The sequence below is a fragment of the Dasypus novemcinctus genome, chromosome 27, assembly GCF_030445035.2.
Source record: "Dasypus novemcinctus isolate mDasNov1 chromosome 27, mDasNov1.1.hap2, whole genome shotgun sequence".
Lineage (NCBI taxonomy): Eukaryota > Metazoa > Chordata > Mammalia > Cingulata > Dasypodidae > Dasypus > Dasypus novemcinctus.
In genome coordinates, this window is record NC_080699.1 from 39,066,878 (window position 1) to 39,082,504 (window position 15,627).

The following is a 15,627-nucleotide window of genomic DNA, read 5'->3' on the forward strand; positions in this document are numbered from 1 at the left end:
GTTACCATAGGTTCGGAGGGGAGGGGAAGGGAAGGCCAGGCAGAACACAGGGCACTGGAACTGTCCTGCATGCTAATGCAACGAGGGATACGGGCCACTATCCGTTTTGTCAGAAGTTATATAATTGTACGGTGCAAAGTGCAAACTATAATGTAAACAATTGACGATGGATAGCAGCAATGCGTCAGTATTTGTTCATCAGTTGTAACAAATGTACCACACTAATGAAAGATGTTATTAATAGGGGAAAATGTGAGAGGGGGAGAGGGCAGGGTACATGGGAATCCCCTACACTTCCGATATAACTTTTCTGTAACCTAAAACTTCTTTTAAAATAAAGTTAAAAAAACTTTGTTGCCTTCTAACAGATACACAGGTGACGATCTGACTGAGTGATCTGGGCATCTACAGACCCTGATTTTAAAGGTATACAAGTCCTAAAAATGTGGCTCCATTATCCACTGTATTATTTCTCTGTTTGAAACAATATGGCATACTTGCCTGGCGGAATACCTATCAACAATGTGGTTTGAAGAAACTAACAAGAATAGAGAACAATCTTTTTATCTTCAAATACAAAGAACAAGAAACTTTCAGGACAGTGAGTTAATTAAGATTCCTAGGTGTCCTAGAGGTCACAACTTGAAAAGGTCACGTGACCATGAGCACCGCTTCACTTTTATGTTAGTGTATAAGCTGCACATCACTGGTACTCAAAAAGTACTCAGTGAAGCAATTTCAGAAATGAGATACCATCAGTCATTTCTTAAAAATTAGTACTTAAATAAGAAAACAATTTAGCAACTGGTATAGCAAAATTCTTTTGTAAAAACCAAAGCCTTTTACTTTCAAAGTCAGCTAAGCCTGGGTTCAAATTTTTGCTCTACTATATACTGATATTGTGGCCTACATAGCTCTCTGAGCCATTATCTCATCTGGAAATACTGGAAAATAACAATTACTTTATAGCATTTATTTGCAATTAATTGATATACTGCACAAAACACAGTTGACTCATTTCACAGGATATAGCAACTCCCAAATGAAGTTATTCTTCCTTGAAAGAATTTAAACATTTCTGCTTTTCCCTTTGTCTCACGCTCCCCTTCCTTATTTACAGATGGGTTCTTCCAATGATCCATAAGGGTTAGTAAGGACTCCAAGGACCTCGAATGTTCTAGTCTAAGAACTATTTTATCACAGTGATACAACAGATAACAACACAGAGTATTAACTTCATTCTACAAATGATAAATCAGAAAATAAGAAAGTTGTGAGTCTGTGGTAGACAAGTTTGAACTACTGCTATGAAGGAGACCGGGCAGCTTCCCACAGTGTTAGAATGTGAGAAAAAGTATCCTTTCCTCCAACCATGTCCAAAACTAAAGGCTATTCCAAAAGCTACCAGACAAGCATCAATGCCCCTCTGCATGCAGATGGGAGCTGGCGGCACCGGAAACCTACTCTCTAGGGGCACCTACTCTCTAGGGACGGTGTTACTTGACTCTCTGGGCCATGTGGCATCAAGTGACATAATGCTATTCTTTTATGGGGGAATTTAAGGCCCAGTGTAGAAGCTATTCGGGGGGAAAGTTCAGAAAGAGCACAATCTTTTGCCCGCATTTCATTAAATATGTGTGTTAGTGAACATTACCTAGAGCGTAACCAATAAGGAGAGTTTGGTTTTATGTATCAGCATATTTTAAAGAAATACCTTTTTAAGACCATGCAGTACAATTTGTCTTTAATTACTAAAACTTTTTTTTTTTTTCAAAAAAATTCTCATATACAACACTGAGTCAACCATTTGGCTCTCGCAAAGCTACAGCTGCAACTACTACAATCCAACCCTTCACCTTCCCCATCCACACGCACATTTTTTTCTGGAAGGCATTCTGGCTGTAGCCTGAGTTGTGAAAGCACACAGTGCTGCCACATTTCCTCATGCCTTCCTGCTGAATAAGTGAGAAATACCACATGAAAGATTGGCCTTGCCCTGATCTCTTTTTGCATGTGTAAATAAAATAAAGACCAAACCTCAAAGACATATTTGGTCTGGGAGAGCCATAGTGATGTTCAGATAGAAATATAATTGTAAACAGAGGACAAATACCCCCACATACTCCTGAGAAAAAGAAAAGCCTCAGTCTTACACGCATTTGCTTTGAAGGTTAACTGTCAAAAGAAAATCTCAGGGAGACTGCTGCCACCTAACAAGTCAAATTCAGCACCACAGCACTAAATACGCAAACAGCCCAAGTTTTTTCCTGCTTCTGACAGATATCATCAAAATAACATATAATTTTAACACCATGTCAAACATTTTTAATATAGACAAAGCAAAGCAAAACAAAAGAAATATTTTTACTACTTGTTAGTGAGGCACTGGCCTCCTAAAAACTAAAAAAGTGTGTCATATCGGCAAACTTTGGGGACAAGTGGCTTGCTCCAGTACGAAAGGCTAAATAAAGTCATGGGGAGGAGAAAACTAGATAAAATGGAATTTCACGTAATAATACAATAGTTCATTTTCACACTTTGTGCATTAAATTATTCTTTTAAAATCCCCTATTTTTTTATGTAACTTTTCTGTAATCTAAAACTTCTTTAAAAATAAAGTTTGAAAATTTTAAAGAAGGTGGATGTTTCCCACATGCGCAGTCCTGGGTTCATTCCTGGTGCCCCCTTAAAAAAAAAAACAACATAAAAACAACAAACAAACAAAAGAAAACACCAACTTAAGGAAGCTGATGTGGCTCAGTGGTTGAGCACCAGCTTCCCACATACAAGTTCCTGGGTTCAATCCTCAGGTCCCAGTACCTAAAAAAAAAACTTTAAAACATACTTTCTATTCATTTTTATCACTCAGTAATAAATTGAGTGTAGGTTATCAAGAATTTCTAATATTCAACTCCTACTGTCATTTAACCTACATTTAAAAAAAAAATCTGTGGATAAGGAACTCCTTCACCAAGAGAATGGGAAAGACTGGTACTTTAGAACACTAAACATAGAGACAATATATGATGAAAATAATGGTATGCTCAGCTACCCAATTACTCATAGATAAAACTGCCTGTGTAAGTGGAAGTGATAATATGGAGGGAAAACTTCGTCAAGAGACTTTTTAATGTCTTCAAAAGAATTAATTTACTGATCCTGTATGGAAAAGAAAAGCCAGAGCAAAGTCTCCTAAAAAAATGTGTAACATACGACTGATTAATGAGCAGCTGGAACTGTGCCCACGAGCCGGGCAACACCCTTTCTTCACCAAAGCCCCTGACCTTGAAGAGCTCCGCGGTCAGGATGCATCCTTTGAAAACCTCAATTATGAAATTATAACAAGAGACTAAAAAAAACCAAGACAGAAGGTGCAGTGGGAGACAGAAATTCAGAGATTAAGTAGTAAGGATCCAAGTCATGAAATGACCAATTTGTAGAGATCAAAACTTTTCATACAGATGAGTAAGGCAACAGCAGCAGCTACCCAGAACTGAGTCCAAGAAAAAGAGAAGGAAAATCTTTTAGGAGGCATAAATTCCAATCAAATACAGAAAGGGGCAGTCTTTATGAGTTCTTTATGAGTCTCCACTTGAAATTCCTGAAATACTACTATAAAACCTGTTTAACGCCTTTTCTTACCAGTGTTCAAACAAGTCTTTAAAATGCACATTACAAGCTCTGGGCATCTTGTGAAACGAAGGGTGCTCCGGCACAATGCGTAACTTGAAGCCAGTCCCCTTCACCTCCAAACCCTCCCCCTAAGAAAGGAAAGTCTTTCCGTCAAGAAGAGAATGAAGGAGCAGGAGAGATGGGCAGAAAGGGCAGGCGGACAAAGGGCGAGAGCCGGAACGGCGAATTCCGGAATTACCGCAGGTTCTCTTCCCTGGTTTCCTCTTCACTGTCGGTCACCTGGGTCATCACTTCAGAGTCCAGCCCAAAGACACTGTCATCTCCTGAGGGGCTGCTGTCACTTTCCGACTCCATCTTGTGTGCGAACCATTTAAACCTCAAGGCGTGGAATGAGCAGCGCCAGGGTCAGGTTGCTGGGCTCTGCTGACGTCCCCGCGGGTGTGTGGCTGACACGCCTGGGCTGTGCGGCGACCTGGGCCTGGGCTGCTGCGCGCGCGTGTGATCCCAGCCGGGGTAGGGCAGGAAATCCCAGCACACTCACTGCGTCGGAGGGCTGCACCTGTGACTCGGCGAACACTCCCTCTGCCTCAGGCGCGGCCTAGATAACCAGAGAGGCCGCAGGCAGGCCACCCTTCCAAACGACCCAGTATCCGTTTGCTAACCCTTCTTCTAGCCCCCGAGTCCCCAGTTAGTAAGCTGGAAGTGCTGTCTTCAAAAGCAGGCTGTCTTCTTCTGTTATTTGTGTGCTGTCACGATTTCAGACGTAAGAAAGGTAAGCAGAAAACTCGAAAGGCTCTCCCGGGCCCACAACAGGGAGAGGTGCAGTTACAGCTCTGACATCAGGATGAACGCGGCAGAGGAGAAGCCCACCGTCCCGAGGTCGCCCGGCAGGGCAGCACCTGTCCTCCCCGCAGGCACAGCTGCCAACCTGGCTCAGGGAGCCGGAACGGGATGCAGAGGCAGGCTTGTCCACGGCCCTTGAAAGGGCAAAGTGAGCCCCACGAGGTAAAAGATGCTGACAACATCAAATGCAAGGAGGCCAAGTGTTTACACATAGTTTAAACTGCAGACGTCCATGACAACAATAGAACAAATTACTCAGAAATGAGTGAAAACTGTAGCACCTAGGACACCATCAACAAGATAACTGAATCTTCAGAAAATAGACGTGTTGGTGCCAACCACGGTCGCGGCGTGTGTTCAGGCTTATCTGCCTTTAATGAGAAACAACAGACTGCTGAGCCCTGATTTTTCATGAGATAGATTAAAAGGTAAACCACTAGACTATCCTTGAATTCTCATATCAGAAAATAAGAAAAATGAACCCTCTAGCTGACTTTGCTTATACAACACCTTTTCCTCTCTACAAAGCTATAATTTGTATGTATTCCTTTTTAATGTGTATGGCTTTAATTGACTGGCTGTGGTCACTAAAGATATTCCTGCTAGAAAGTAAATAAAGCTGAAGAGATTTAGGACACAAACTGTTCTTCAGAGCAGCTGACTTGAAAAGCCTCCTGAACGTTTTACACAGGGGCACCTTGCAACATAGTTTAATCACTTCCACTCAAGATAAATCCAAACCAAACCATAAAACGGAAAGAATCATGTGAGCTCTCTCTCTCATAACTCTCCTATCCTTTTCCAAAGAGGATGAAGAGATGCGAATTCATTTAATACGTTCCACACTCCTTCCATTAAAATAAATTCCTGATGGATCAAAGATTTAAACATAAAAATAAAACCATAAAAGAAAATCATAGAAAAGTGCTTTTAGTATCTCATAATGCGGAAATCCTTTCTAAGTATAAGTTTTAAAAGCCCTGAAACCATAAAAGCCTGATACATTTTACTACATAAAATTTTTAAACTCTTACATAACAAAAAACACCAATGAACAAAGTCAAAATGTGAATAAATCGAGAAAAAAAATATATTTGGAATCTGCTGGAAAGGGTTAATTTTGTTACTATATTAGAGAGTTCTCACAAACCTCTTAACACTCAAAAATCTAAAATATAAATAGGCAAAAAGCATAAACAGAATGATCACAGAAAGGACAAAGGACCCATAAAACATTAAAAAGTATTTTACTTCGCTCATAACAGAAATGCTGAAAAATACTAAGATGCCTTTTTTCATCTATCAGATAGGCAAAGATTTTAAAAGGTTTAGAAAAACAAAGAAAATACAGGAAAATAAATATACGCTTTAATGGGTAGAAATATAAATGGGGAAAATCTCTGTGGAGGACAATTTGGCAAAATCTACCAAAATTCAAACTGCACATCTTTTTAGCTGGGCAATTCCCCTTCAAGGAAATTACTTACCTTCACATATAGAAATAAGAGGTGTACTGGGATATTCACTGTAGTACACTTTAGAATTTCAAAATATTGGAAATAATCTAACTTGCCCATTAACAAAAGCAGGATAATTAGATTATTTTTTAAGATTTATTTTTATTTATTTCTCCACCCCCACTGTCTGCTCTCCGTGTTCATTCGCTATGTGTTCTTTTGTGTCTGCTTGCATTCTTGTCAGGCGGTACTGGGAATCTGTGTCTCTTTTTGTTGTGTCATCTTGCTGGCGCCATTCCTGGGCAGGCTGTCATTTCTTTCGCACTGGGCAGCTCTTCTTATACAGTGCACTCCTTGCATGTGGGGCTCCCCTACGCGGGGGACACCCCTGCGTGGCATGGCACTCCTTGTGTGCATCAGCACTGTGTGTGGGAAAGCTCATCACACAGGCCAGGAGGCCCTGGGTACCGAACCCTGGACCTCCTATATGGTAGGTGGATGCTCTAGCAGTTGAGCCACATCTGCTTCCCAATAATTAGATTATGATATACCCACACATTGGAATGCTGCTGTACAGGTGAGTACATGAGATGTACTATGCTGGCCTATTAATCACGATACAAAACAAACCTAATACAGGGTTTAAAATAGTATATATGGTATGCTACACTATTGCTCGTATTTTAAAAGAGGGAGCAGAACATAAATGACTACATATGTACAATATATCTATGGAAGGTGTCCAACAATAGTTACATCTAAAGCAAAAAAAAATCTAGAAAGCTGGAGAATAGGAAACAGAGGGAGACCTTTTTTCACTACACTGAGCATATATAACCCTTGCCAAAAAATTACCTTTAAACATCTTTTATGTCACTAAGCAAAGAATAAACTTTTTAAATACTATTTTGTTACATATCTAGGTCTGTTTCCCCTAAACAATTCTGACTCCTTTGATGTTGTTTTCATGAATCCTATTTACCTTTACTTTTAATCTTTTCTTTTGTTCTTTCATTATCTTGGTGGTTTTGCCTCACTTCTTCAAGCCCTTTCAAATATGAAAAAGCAAACAGTGAACAGTATTTTCACAAAGAACATTCACTGGCCGGCCACTCAGGGAATCCCCTGTTCAGGTCCTGCTGGCTTGAGAATCCCACGTCCCCAGACACGCCCCTGCAGGCGAGCCTGCTGCCACCAAAGTGACAAACGCCCCACGGGGACCTTCAAGACCCTTCTCCAGTTTTGACCCTGCTCGAAGAATTCTGCAACAATGTTTACAACCTCAAAATCAACTTGTCTGTGCTTTCCCTCCACTTCTTCAGTAGCCAAGGAAAATCCAGTGGAAACAAAAGGTAACGACGAGTGGAAGGGGGGTGGGCAGGGAAGGAAGAAAGCAGAGTCACCCAGAGGCTGGCACAAGTGTGTGTGTGTGGGGGGGGGCTCCTCTTTCCTGAAGACCGCACCGCTGCTCTAACCCCTTCTCCTCCTGACTCCTTTAAAACCCCGGTCAGGTCCCACTCCCCCACCAAGCTCTGGCGGACGGCAAATCCTTGACCCAAACCGTCGGAATCACCACCTGGAGCTGATGCTTCACCTTCCCCTGCCCAGGAGATAACGTGGCAGGGGAAGGGAAGTCTCTAATCCCACTGCAGCAAGGGCTGGAGAAACACTTTTACCAACAGTCTAAGGATCCCGGATGCATTTGTCAAGAGAAATACATGAAAAATACATCTAATAGCAATAGTCAAGTAGTAATAAAAACGGCAAATATATACTGAGCAGGGATCCTATTTGCCAAACGTTGTACTAAGGGCCTTGCTTAAAGAATTACTTAATTCTCAAAACCACCTTACAAAGCAGGAGCAGTCAGGATCCTCAATTTATAAACGAAGAAACTGAGAGTCAGTGAAATAACTTGTCCAGGGTTGCCCACCTAATACGTTTGCACTAAAAATACTTTTGAAAACTCAAGCTACAGCCCAACCACAATACAGGATGCTTTTTCTATGTGAAGAGGATGTGGTTTTCATCCAGTCCCTCAGCCAGGCCCTCCCTGCTCTCATTGTTTTGTTTCGTTGTGGTTTCTCTTGGGGAGGAGGGGGATGACACTGCTAACCAACATTCTATTTTATACACCGTTCTGTGTACGCCTCCGTGGCTGGACACAGTATCCGGTCAAGTTTACTCCTGGGGAGGATGCGGGTAGGAGAGCACAGAGCAGTGGAACCAGAGTATCAACACTCTCATTTTCGTGCTCCTTTTACCACAGCGTAATGTTAGAACTGTTTTGGTCAAAACTGTTTAACACAAGGCACAGTGCAAATCCAAGAGGTCAGTAAACATTGTTTGTAAAAGCTTTATCCACAAAATACTTCACAACTGCAACTCTAAAGGTAGACATGCCAAAGAGCACTCAGAAAAGTATGTACTCCAAATGTGACTAATGTGTCTACGTATACAGCATAAATGTGCGTGTCAAAAATTGTAGTAGGAAATTTAAGCAAGAATGCTTCTAAAACATTTCCAATAACAAGGTTTTCTTCTAAATGTAAGACACACAGTATATATATAATCTACAAATGTCATTAACCATTTTATACTAACTATACATTGTACATTTTAGATTACTTATATTTACAAATTGTTTTTGTAAGGCCCAACTTTGCAGTTATTTCCCATACTGAACTAAATAACTTCAAAAGAACAACTACTCTGTTTTTCATTATGGAATACCCATGCATTCTGGATCGCCACACATAGATATTTGCTTCAGTTCAAACAAAAATATATCTAAAGGGCAAACAATCATTATGTACATTATGGTAAATTTATTTCATTAAAATATCCAATATGAAGAATCCAATTAATTTAGCATGATTCTCTAGTGGTCACTTTAAAACTAACAGAAAAAGTCTACTGGACTAGAAAATGAAAAGTTTCATATTACAACAGATTTTGCTTCATTAGAAACACATTTAAAGAGAGATCTGGGAAAGGGATTTGGCCCAACGGATAGGGCATCCACCTACCACATGGGAAGTCCAAGGTTCAAACCCAGGGCCTCCTGACCCGTGTGATGAGCTGACCCACACCCAGTGCTGATGCGCGCAAGGAGTGCCGTGCCATGCAGGGGTGTCCCCCACGTAGGGGAGCCCCACACGCAAGGAGTGCACCTTATAAGAAGAGCTGCCCAGTGCAAAAAAAAAAGTGAGCCTGCCCAGGAGTGACACCGCACACACAGAGAGCCGATGCAGCAAGATGACGCAACAAACGAGATGCAGATTCCTGGTGCTGCTGACAAGAATACCAGCAGACACAAGAAGAACACACAGGGAACGGACACAGAGAGCACACAATTGGGCGGGGCGCAGGAGCAGGGAAGGGGAGAGAAATAAATAAAATAAATCTTTAAAAATAATAATAATATTAAAATAAACAGAGATCTAGCTTGCAGAGGACCAGCTGAGCGGGGACGGAATCCTGCCGTAACGAGTGATTTGGGGAACCTACAAAGCAGGAGGTGGCTGGACATCGATTTGGAGAACTGCAACATAAGTGGTGCTTGCTCAAGGTCGGCTAACAGGGAAGTGAAGCTGGTCAACCACCACATCAGGGAACCGAGAGTATCTGCAACTGCAAGCAGAGGAACTGCATCCATCATCCGTGTGGGATCTAAGCCCCCTCTCAACATAGAGGCGGAGTGGACATCACCAACCCAGGGTCCACAGGATGGAGGAATAAAATATGGATTAGAGTGAGAAAAAAAAGAGAGAGAGATCTAACTTTGAACTGTTGGCAAAAAGGTAAATGAAATGTAAAAAAAAAAAAAAATTATCTTACTATATCATACCTAACACAAGAATATAAGCATAAATATGCTCAATTTTTAAAATTGTTTATCTGTTTATGATTTTCCTGAAAGAAAATCAATCATTTTGAAATTCAGTAGATCTGGGCTCAAATCTAAACCATGTCATTTATAAAGACTGTGGTCTTGAGAAAGCAACTTAAACAATCTGTTAGGTAATCTCTAAAATATGAATAGCAATATTCCAACAAGGTTAACACACAGATCAGAAACAACATTTCTAATGAAACTATCATGCTGAACAGTATATATAGGGAGAAAGAGAGAAAGTCTTCAATAAGTGGTAACCATCACCCACCATTCTCAAATTCAATATCATCTTCATCACTGAAACCATAGAATGTTTTTACTGGGGTTATACAAAGACTGAGAATTAAGATATCTTCAAGTAATAAGGCCTCTGCCTGCCATATTATAGGAGGACCCAGGTTCAACCCCTGGGTCCTCCTGGTGAAAAAGAAGAAGAGAAAGCGTGCCCGCGTAGTGAGCCAGTGCCCGCGTGGTGAGCCAGTGCCCATGTGGGTGCCTGCACAGCAAGCGAGTGGCCACACGGTAAGCCGAGTACTCATGCAAGTGCCTGCATGGCGAGCCGAGCGCCCGTGTGGCAAGCCGGGTGCCCATGCGGTGAGGTGAGTGCCCACATGAGTGCCCACATGGTGAGCCAAGTGCCCACGTGGCAAGCTAAGTGCCCGCACAGCAAGCCGAGTGCCCTTGAGCCAGCCAGTGTCTGCGCAAGTGAGTCACACAGCAAGATGGTGACGCAACAAAAGAGAGATGAAGGAGAGAGTCAGGGTGACGCGCAGCAGAGACCAGGAACTGAGGTGGCACACTTGACAGGGAACCTCTCTCCTCATCAGAGGTCCCCAGTATCAAATCCCGGTGAATCCTGGAGGAGAAAGACAAGAGAAGACAAAAACAGAAATAGATACAGAAGATCACACAGCAAATGGACACAGACAGCAAAAACAGCAGGGGAGGGGGAGTGGGAGAGGGAGGAAAAAAAAGAGTAGTAATCTAAAAAAATAAAAGGAAACAAGTCCCAACTAAGTTAACAGGTGGTTTTCTAATTATCCGAATGCTTTTTATGAATGTGAAAGATGGAAAAATCAATTAGAACAGCAAGGTCATTTTCTTCCCTCATTACATTAACACATGAATTATAAAGTAAACACAGGAAGCAGATGTGGCTCAAACAAATGAGCTCTCACCTACCACATGGGAGGTCCCAGGATCAGTTCCCAGAGCCTCCTAAAGAAGAAAAGCAAGACAGTGAGCTGACGCAATAGGCTGGCGCAGCAAGCTCACACAACATGATCCAACAAGAGATACAAGGAGGATAACATAATGAGAGACACAACAAAGCAGAAAGTAGAGATGGCTCAAGTGATTAGATGTCTCCTTCCCACATGGGAGGTCCCAGGTTCCATTCCCAGTACCTCATAAAAGGAAGTCAAGCACACAGCAAATGGACAGAGTGCAAAACAAGGGGTGAGGAATAAATAAATGTCTTTTAAAAAAAAGTAAACACATATAAAATGAGATAAGACAATTCAGCATGATATTTCCAATTTCTTAATAACTGAAGTAGAAATTTCAAAGCTACATGAATAAACTCAAAATTCAACTAAAATGTTCTATTGTTTTTAAGTTCTGTGCCTGTCAGTCTAGTAAGCAAAGACTGAAAGTACACATTCTGGTATGCATGCTTGAAAAATATTTGTAATGTTTATTATAAATGTAGACGACTGTCTGAACATAAAATCTCAGCCTATGTTTTCACTGGATCACTGACCAACTACCACCAACTGTTATATTCTAGAATCATCATCTCATGTAGGTATTGAAGAAAATACTATGACAGTCTACCTAACCTAACTCCCTGGACACAATTATTAACCACTTTGCTATACTATGTTTGGTATCAGCAACTGAAAAAAATTTATGAAACAATATATAGAATGTGATTCTATTATTATAAGAAAAAACACTATTTCTTTAAACACACATATACTGAAAAAAGTTTGGAAAACTATGTACCAAAGTACTGTCCAACAATTTTCGTTTCCTTCTTTAAAATTATCTACAATGTTAATTTTTTTCTTCCTTATTTTCTTTTAAATGTTACATTCAAAAAATAGGAGGTCCCCATATACCCCCCACCCTGCCCACACCACCCCTCCCACATCAACAAACTCTTCCATCATTGTGGCACATCCACTGCACCCGGTGAATACATTCTGGAGAACTGCTGCAGCACACGGACAGTGGTCCACATTGTAGTCCACACTCTCCCCCAGTCCACCCAGTGGGTCATGAAGGACACACAATGTCCAGCATCCATCTCTGCAGCACCACCAAATACTGAAAATGCCCCCATGCCATATCTCTTCTTCCCTCTCCCAACCATCAGCAGCCACCATGGCCTCCACATCACTACTACAATTTCTTCCCTTATTAATCACAATAGTTCCCTAGCAGAACACCAGTAAGTCCACTCTAATCCATACTCTATTTCTCCATCTTGTGGACCTGGGATGGCTCTGTTCAGTTCTCCTCTTCATCAAGAGGGGGTTTAGATTCCACATGGATGTTGGATGCAGTTCTCCTGCTTGCAGCTGTAGGCACTCTTGGCTCCCTGGTGTGGTGGTTGACTCTCTTCACCTCCCTGTCAGCTGGCCAGGGTAAGTCCAAGAAACCAGAGGGTAGGAGCCGCAAGTCTGCTGAGGCCCAGGGCCTGGCCGTCACATGGACAGTTCAGAGATTCAGGTCTCCTGAGTATATACCAACCCAAATGCCAATCAAAGGTCTGGTAAAACTAACAGAAGAGGCATGTGTAGAAAGGTTATATCTGAGTTCAACTCCATCACACTCAGGAACACGAACTCCAAAGTAAGGCCAGCTGACATGGCCCTGAACTCCAGAGCCATCTGCCTTGACCACAGAACCTGTGGGTCGCTGCAGCCCTCAGGAGAACCAGCACCGGGTTTCCATCTACCTTGGCTGTCTCTGGTACCCTGCTGAGGTGTGCATAAGCATCACCCTCTGGTGACTTCCCAACTCTTTTCTGGAGACTCTTAGCCATATATACTCACTTGTCCTTTCCATTTCCCCCTTTATATCCAAAGTCAAAAAGCAGTTTTTAACTTGATATTACATGTAGGCTGAGATATTCTGCCACTCTGAGTTGACCTCTTTGTTCATGGTCTTTTTGTAGTTACATCATCAGCTGGTGCTTGGTAGTAATCCCTCAGTGCCAGGGAGGCTCAACCCCAGGAGTCAGGTCCCACGCTGGGGGGAAGGTAATGCATCTACATGCTGAGTTTTGGCTTAGACGGTGCCCACAGTTGAGCAGCATGGAGGCTCTCAAGAGGTAACTCTTGGGCACCCCACAGCTATAGGCCTAGTTCATATTTTAGGCACAAAGGCTCATAATCGGAGCCATCAGTATCTAGGGCTCTACAATGTTAATTTTTAACAAATTAGCTAAGAGAGAAGCAAAAACAAGTATCTAGTCTAAATAAGTTTATTTATATATCTGGATCTCAGAATCATGAAGTAAATTTACATATCAGGACTTAGTAAGAATTCAATACCTCCTCTACATATTTCTCATCCCAAGTTATGAAGAACAAAAATCCATGATATTTTCACTCCACGAATAAAAAAACTCAATGACTATACTGCCTCAGTACAGAGACTGCATCTACTTTATGTCAAATTCACAAGCCACATTACTTTGCTTCATCCTTTCATTTTTCGAAAGTTTACAAAATCCAACCTAAGAATACTTTGTTTTAAGACCCAGGAATCCAAGATGCTCCTGAGCAAGGGGAAAGAAGAGCCTGGAATCAGCACTAGCATATTCTGCCAAATGAACTAAGGGAGCCAGAGGCAAGAGGGAAGGACTCACACATCTGCGTAACCCCAGGACACAGGGACAGCATTCCACTGGCAGACTCTGCAGATGACCTCTCAGTGACACTGCTGCTTGATCAGAAGCATCAGAACCTAGACATCTCAGAAAAGCCTCACCGCCTAAGCAACCATTTCCTTGGTCTGGGAAACTATCCTTCAATTATAGATAAAATAAATAAAAATTATTTAATTATTAATAAAGTTAAATTTCTGGAACAAAGTTTTATTTTCTCTAATAACAAGAAAAACCACTAAAATACAGCATTAAGTGTAGTAGTTTGGGAGCAGGTGGAGCTCAATGGTTGAACATCCCAGGTTCAATCCCTGGTGTCTCCTAAAAAAATTAATTAAAAAAAATTTCTAATGAAGTGTGTAATAAAAGCAAAACACAAAAACACGGGTGAAAGTTGTAAATAAATATTAGCAGGATCCCACATCTTTTTGAATGTTTGCAGAATAATATACTGGTATTTTATCATAAAAAGAATCTACAGGATTAAAGGAAGGATGTACACCACAGCTAATCGTAGTGAAAGTATGGTTTTGAAAATTAAGGACCAATTATATCACAACTGATTTGGTAGAAGAGTTTGTAAAGATAACAAAGATTATGCATTCTATAATATGATGCTGAATTAACAGAAATAATACTTCCTCAGCTAAAATTATAATTGAATATGCCACAGTCAGAGAGGCATAAGGAAGAAGTCTCCACTATTTCAACACACTCAGAGCCTTAGAAAATTGTGGCCTTGGCAAAGACAGAACTATATGTACATTCCTCCTTGTTACCCGCCTCCTAATGTTAATAATATAGCGAAGAAAGAAGCATAAATTAAGTGAAGACTAATCAGGGGAGAAAGAAAATGATCTAACTTGCCTCCACCGGAACGGAAGATGTGGGGAGAGGTCTGGAAAGATACCAAGACGAAATCACCAGTGGGGAAAAAAGGGCTACGCAAAGAGGGGTTGGACTAAGCCTGCATGCTTGAGAATCTCAGGGTATCATGTGAAGTTAGAGTTTCTCCCATTAAACCAGCTGAAGAAATGTCAATAAATCAAATTTTGTAACCCACTGTTTTTACCACCTGTATAGAGTCTTGCACTAGAAAAGTGGTGGCACTCATTCTACTATGAAGTAGATATGGGGTGAACTGGGGTTTTTTTTCTTTTTCTATTGAGAAAAAAATATATATATATATATGTAATATAAAATTTGCAATTCTCACCATTTTAAGTGTATAATTAGGAGTATTACTTTTACATCACTGTGTTTCCATTGCCATCATCCATTACACAATCCTTTCTATCATCTCAAACAGATACTCTGCTCCTATTAAACAGGAACTCCCCAGGCCCTGAAACCTCTACTCTGCTTTCTGTCTTTTTCAATCTCCCTATTTTAGATATTACATAAAAGTGGAATCATACAAATTTGTCCTTTTGTGTCTGGCTTATTTCACTTTGCATAATGTTTTCAAGGTTCATCCATGTTATATATCATGTGTCAGAACTTCATTCCTCTTTATTTCATCGTATAGACACTACATTTTATTTATGCATTCATCTGTTTAGGAGCATTTGGATCATTTCATCTTTTAGCTATTGTGAATAATGCTGCCATGACCATGGTGCACAAGTATCTGTGTGTGTCCCTGTTTTCAATTATTTGGCGTATATACCTAGAAGTGGAATTGCTGGGTCATATAGTAATTCTATGTTTAATTGCTTTCCACAATAGCTTCACCATTTTACATCCCCACCAGGAATGCAGAAGAATTATAATTTCTCTACATGCTCACCAACACCTTTCAATTTTCTAAATAATGAGTGTGAGACTAATTTGACTTTGATTTGTATTTCCTAAGGACTAACGATGTTGAGCATCTTTTCATGTGCTTATTGGCCATT

At 41.0% G+C, this 15,627-nt stretch overlaps 1 protein-coding gene across 3 annotated transcripts in view; it reads right to left on the reverse strand.

Annotated features, from left to right (window-relative positions):
- Nucleotides 1-15,627, reverse strand: part of ARHGAP32 (Rho GTPase activating protein 32) — a 326,449-nt gene that overhangs the window by 203,275 nt on the left and 107,547 nt on the right. Inside the window, exon 1 of one of the 3 annotated variants that reach the window (XM_058289083.2) lies at nucleotides 3,872-4,097. The exons of 1 other annotated variant lie outside the window; for it this stretch is intronic. In XM_058289083.2, the coding sequence (XP_058145066.1) occupies nucleotides 3,872-3,987 (116 nt within the window). In that variant the 5' untranslated portion in view covers nucleotides 3,988-4,097. Of the gene's footprint in view, nucleotides 1-3,871; nucleotides 4,098-15,627 lie in introns of those variants that run through there. One more of the 3 variants, XM_058289084.2, reaches the window with a different exon arrangement.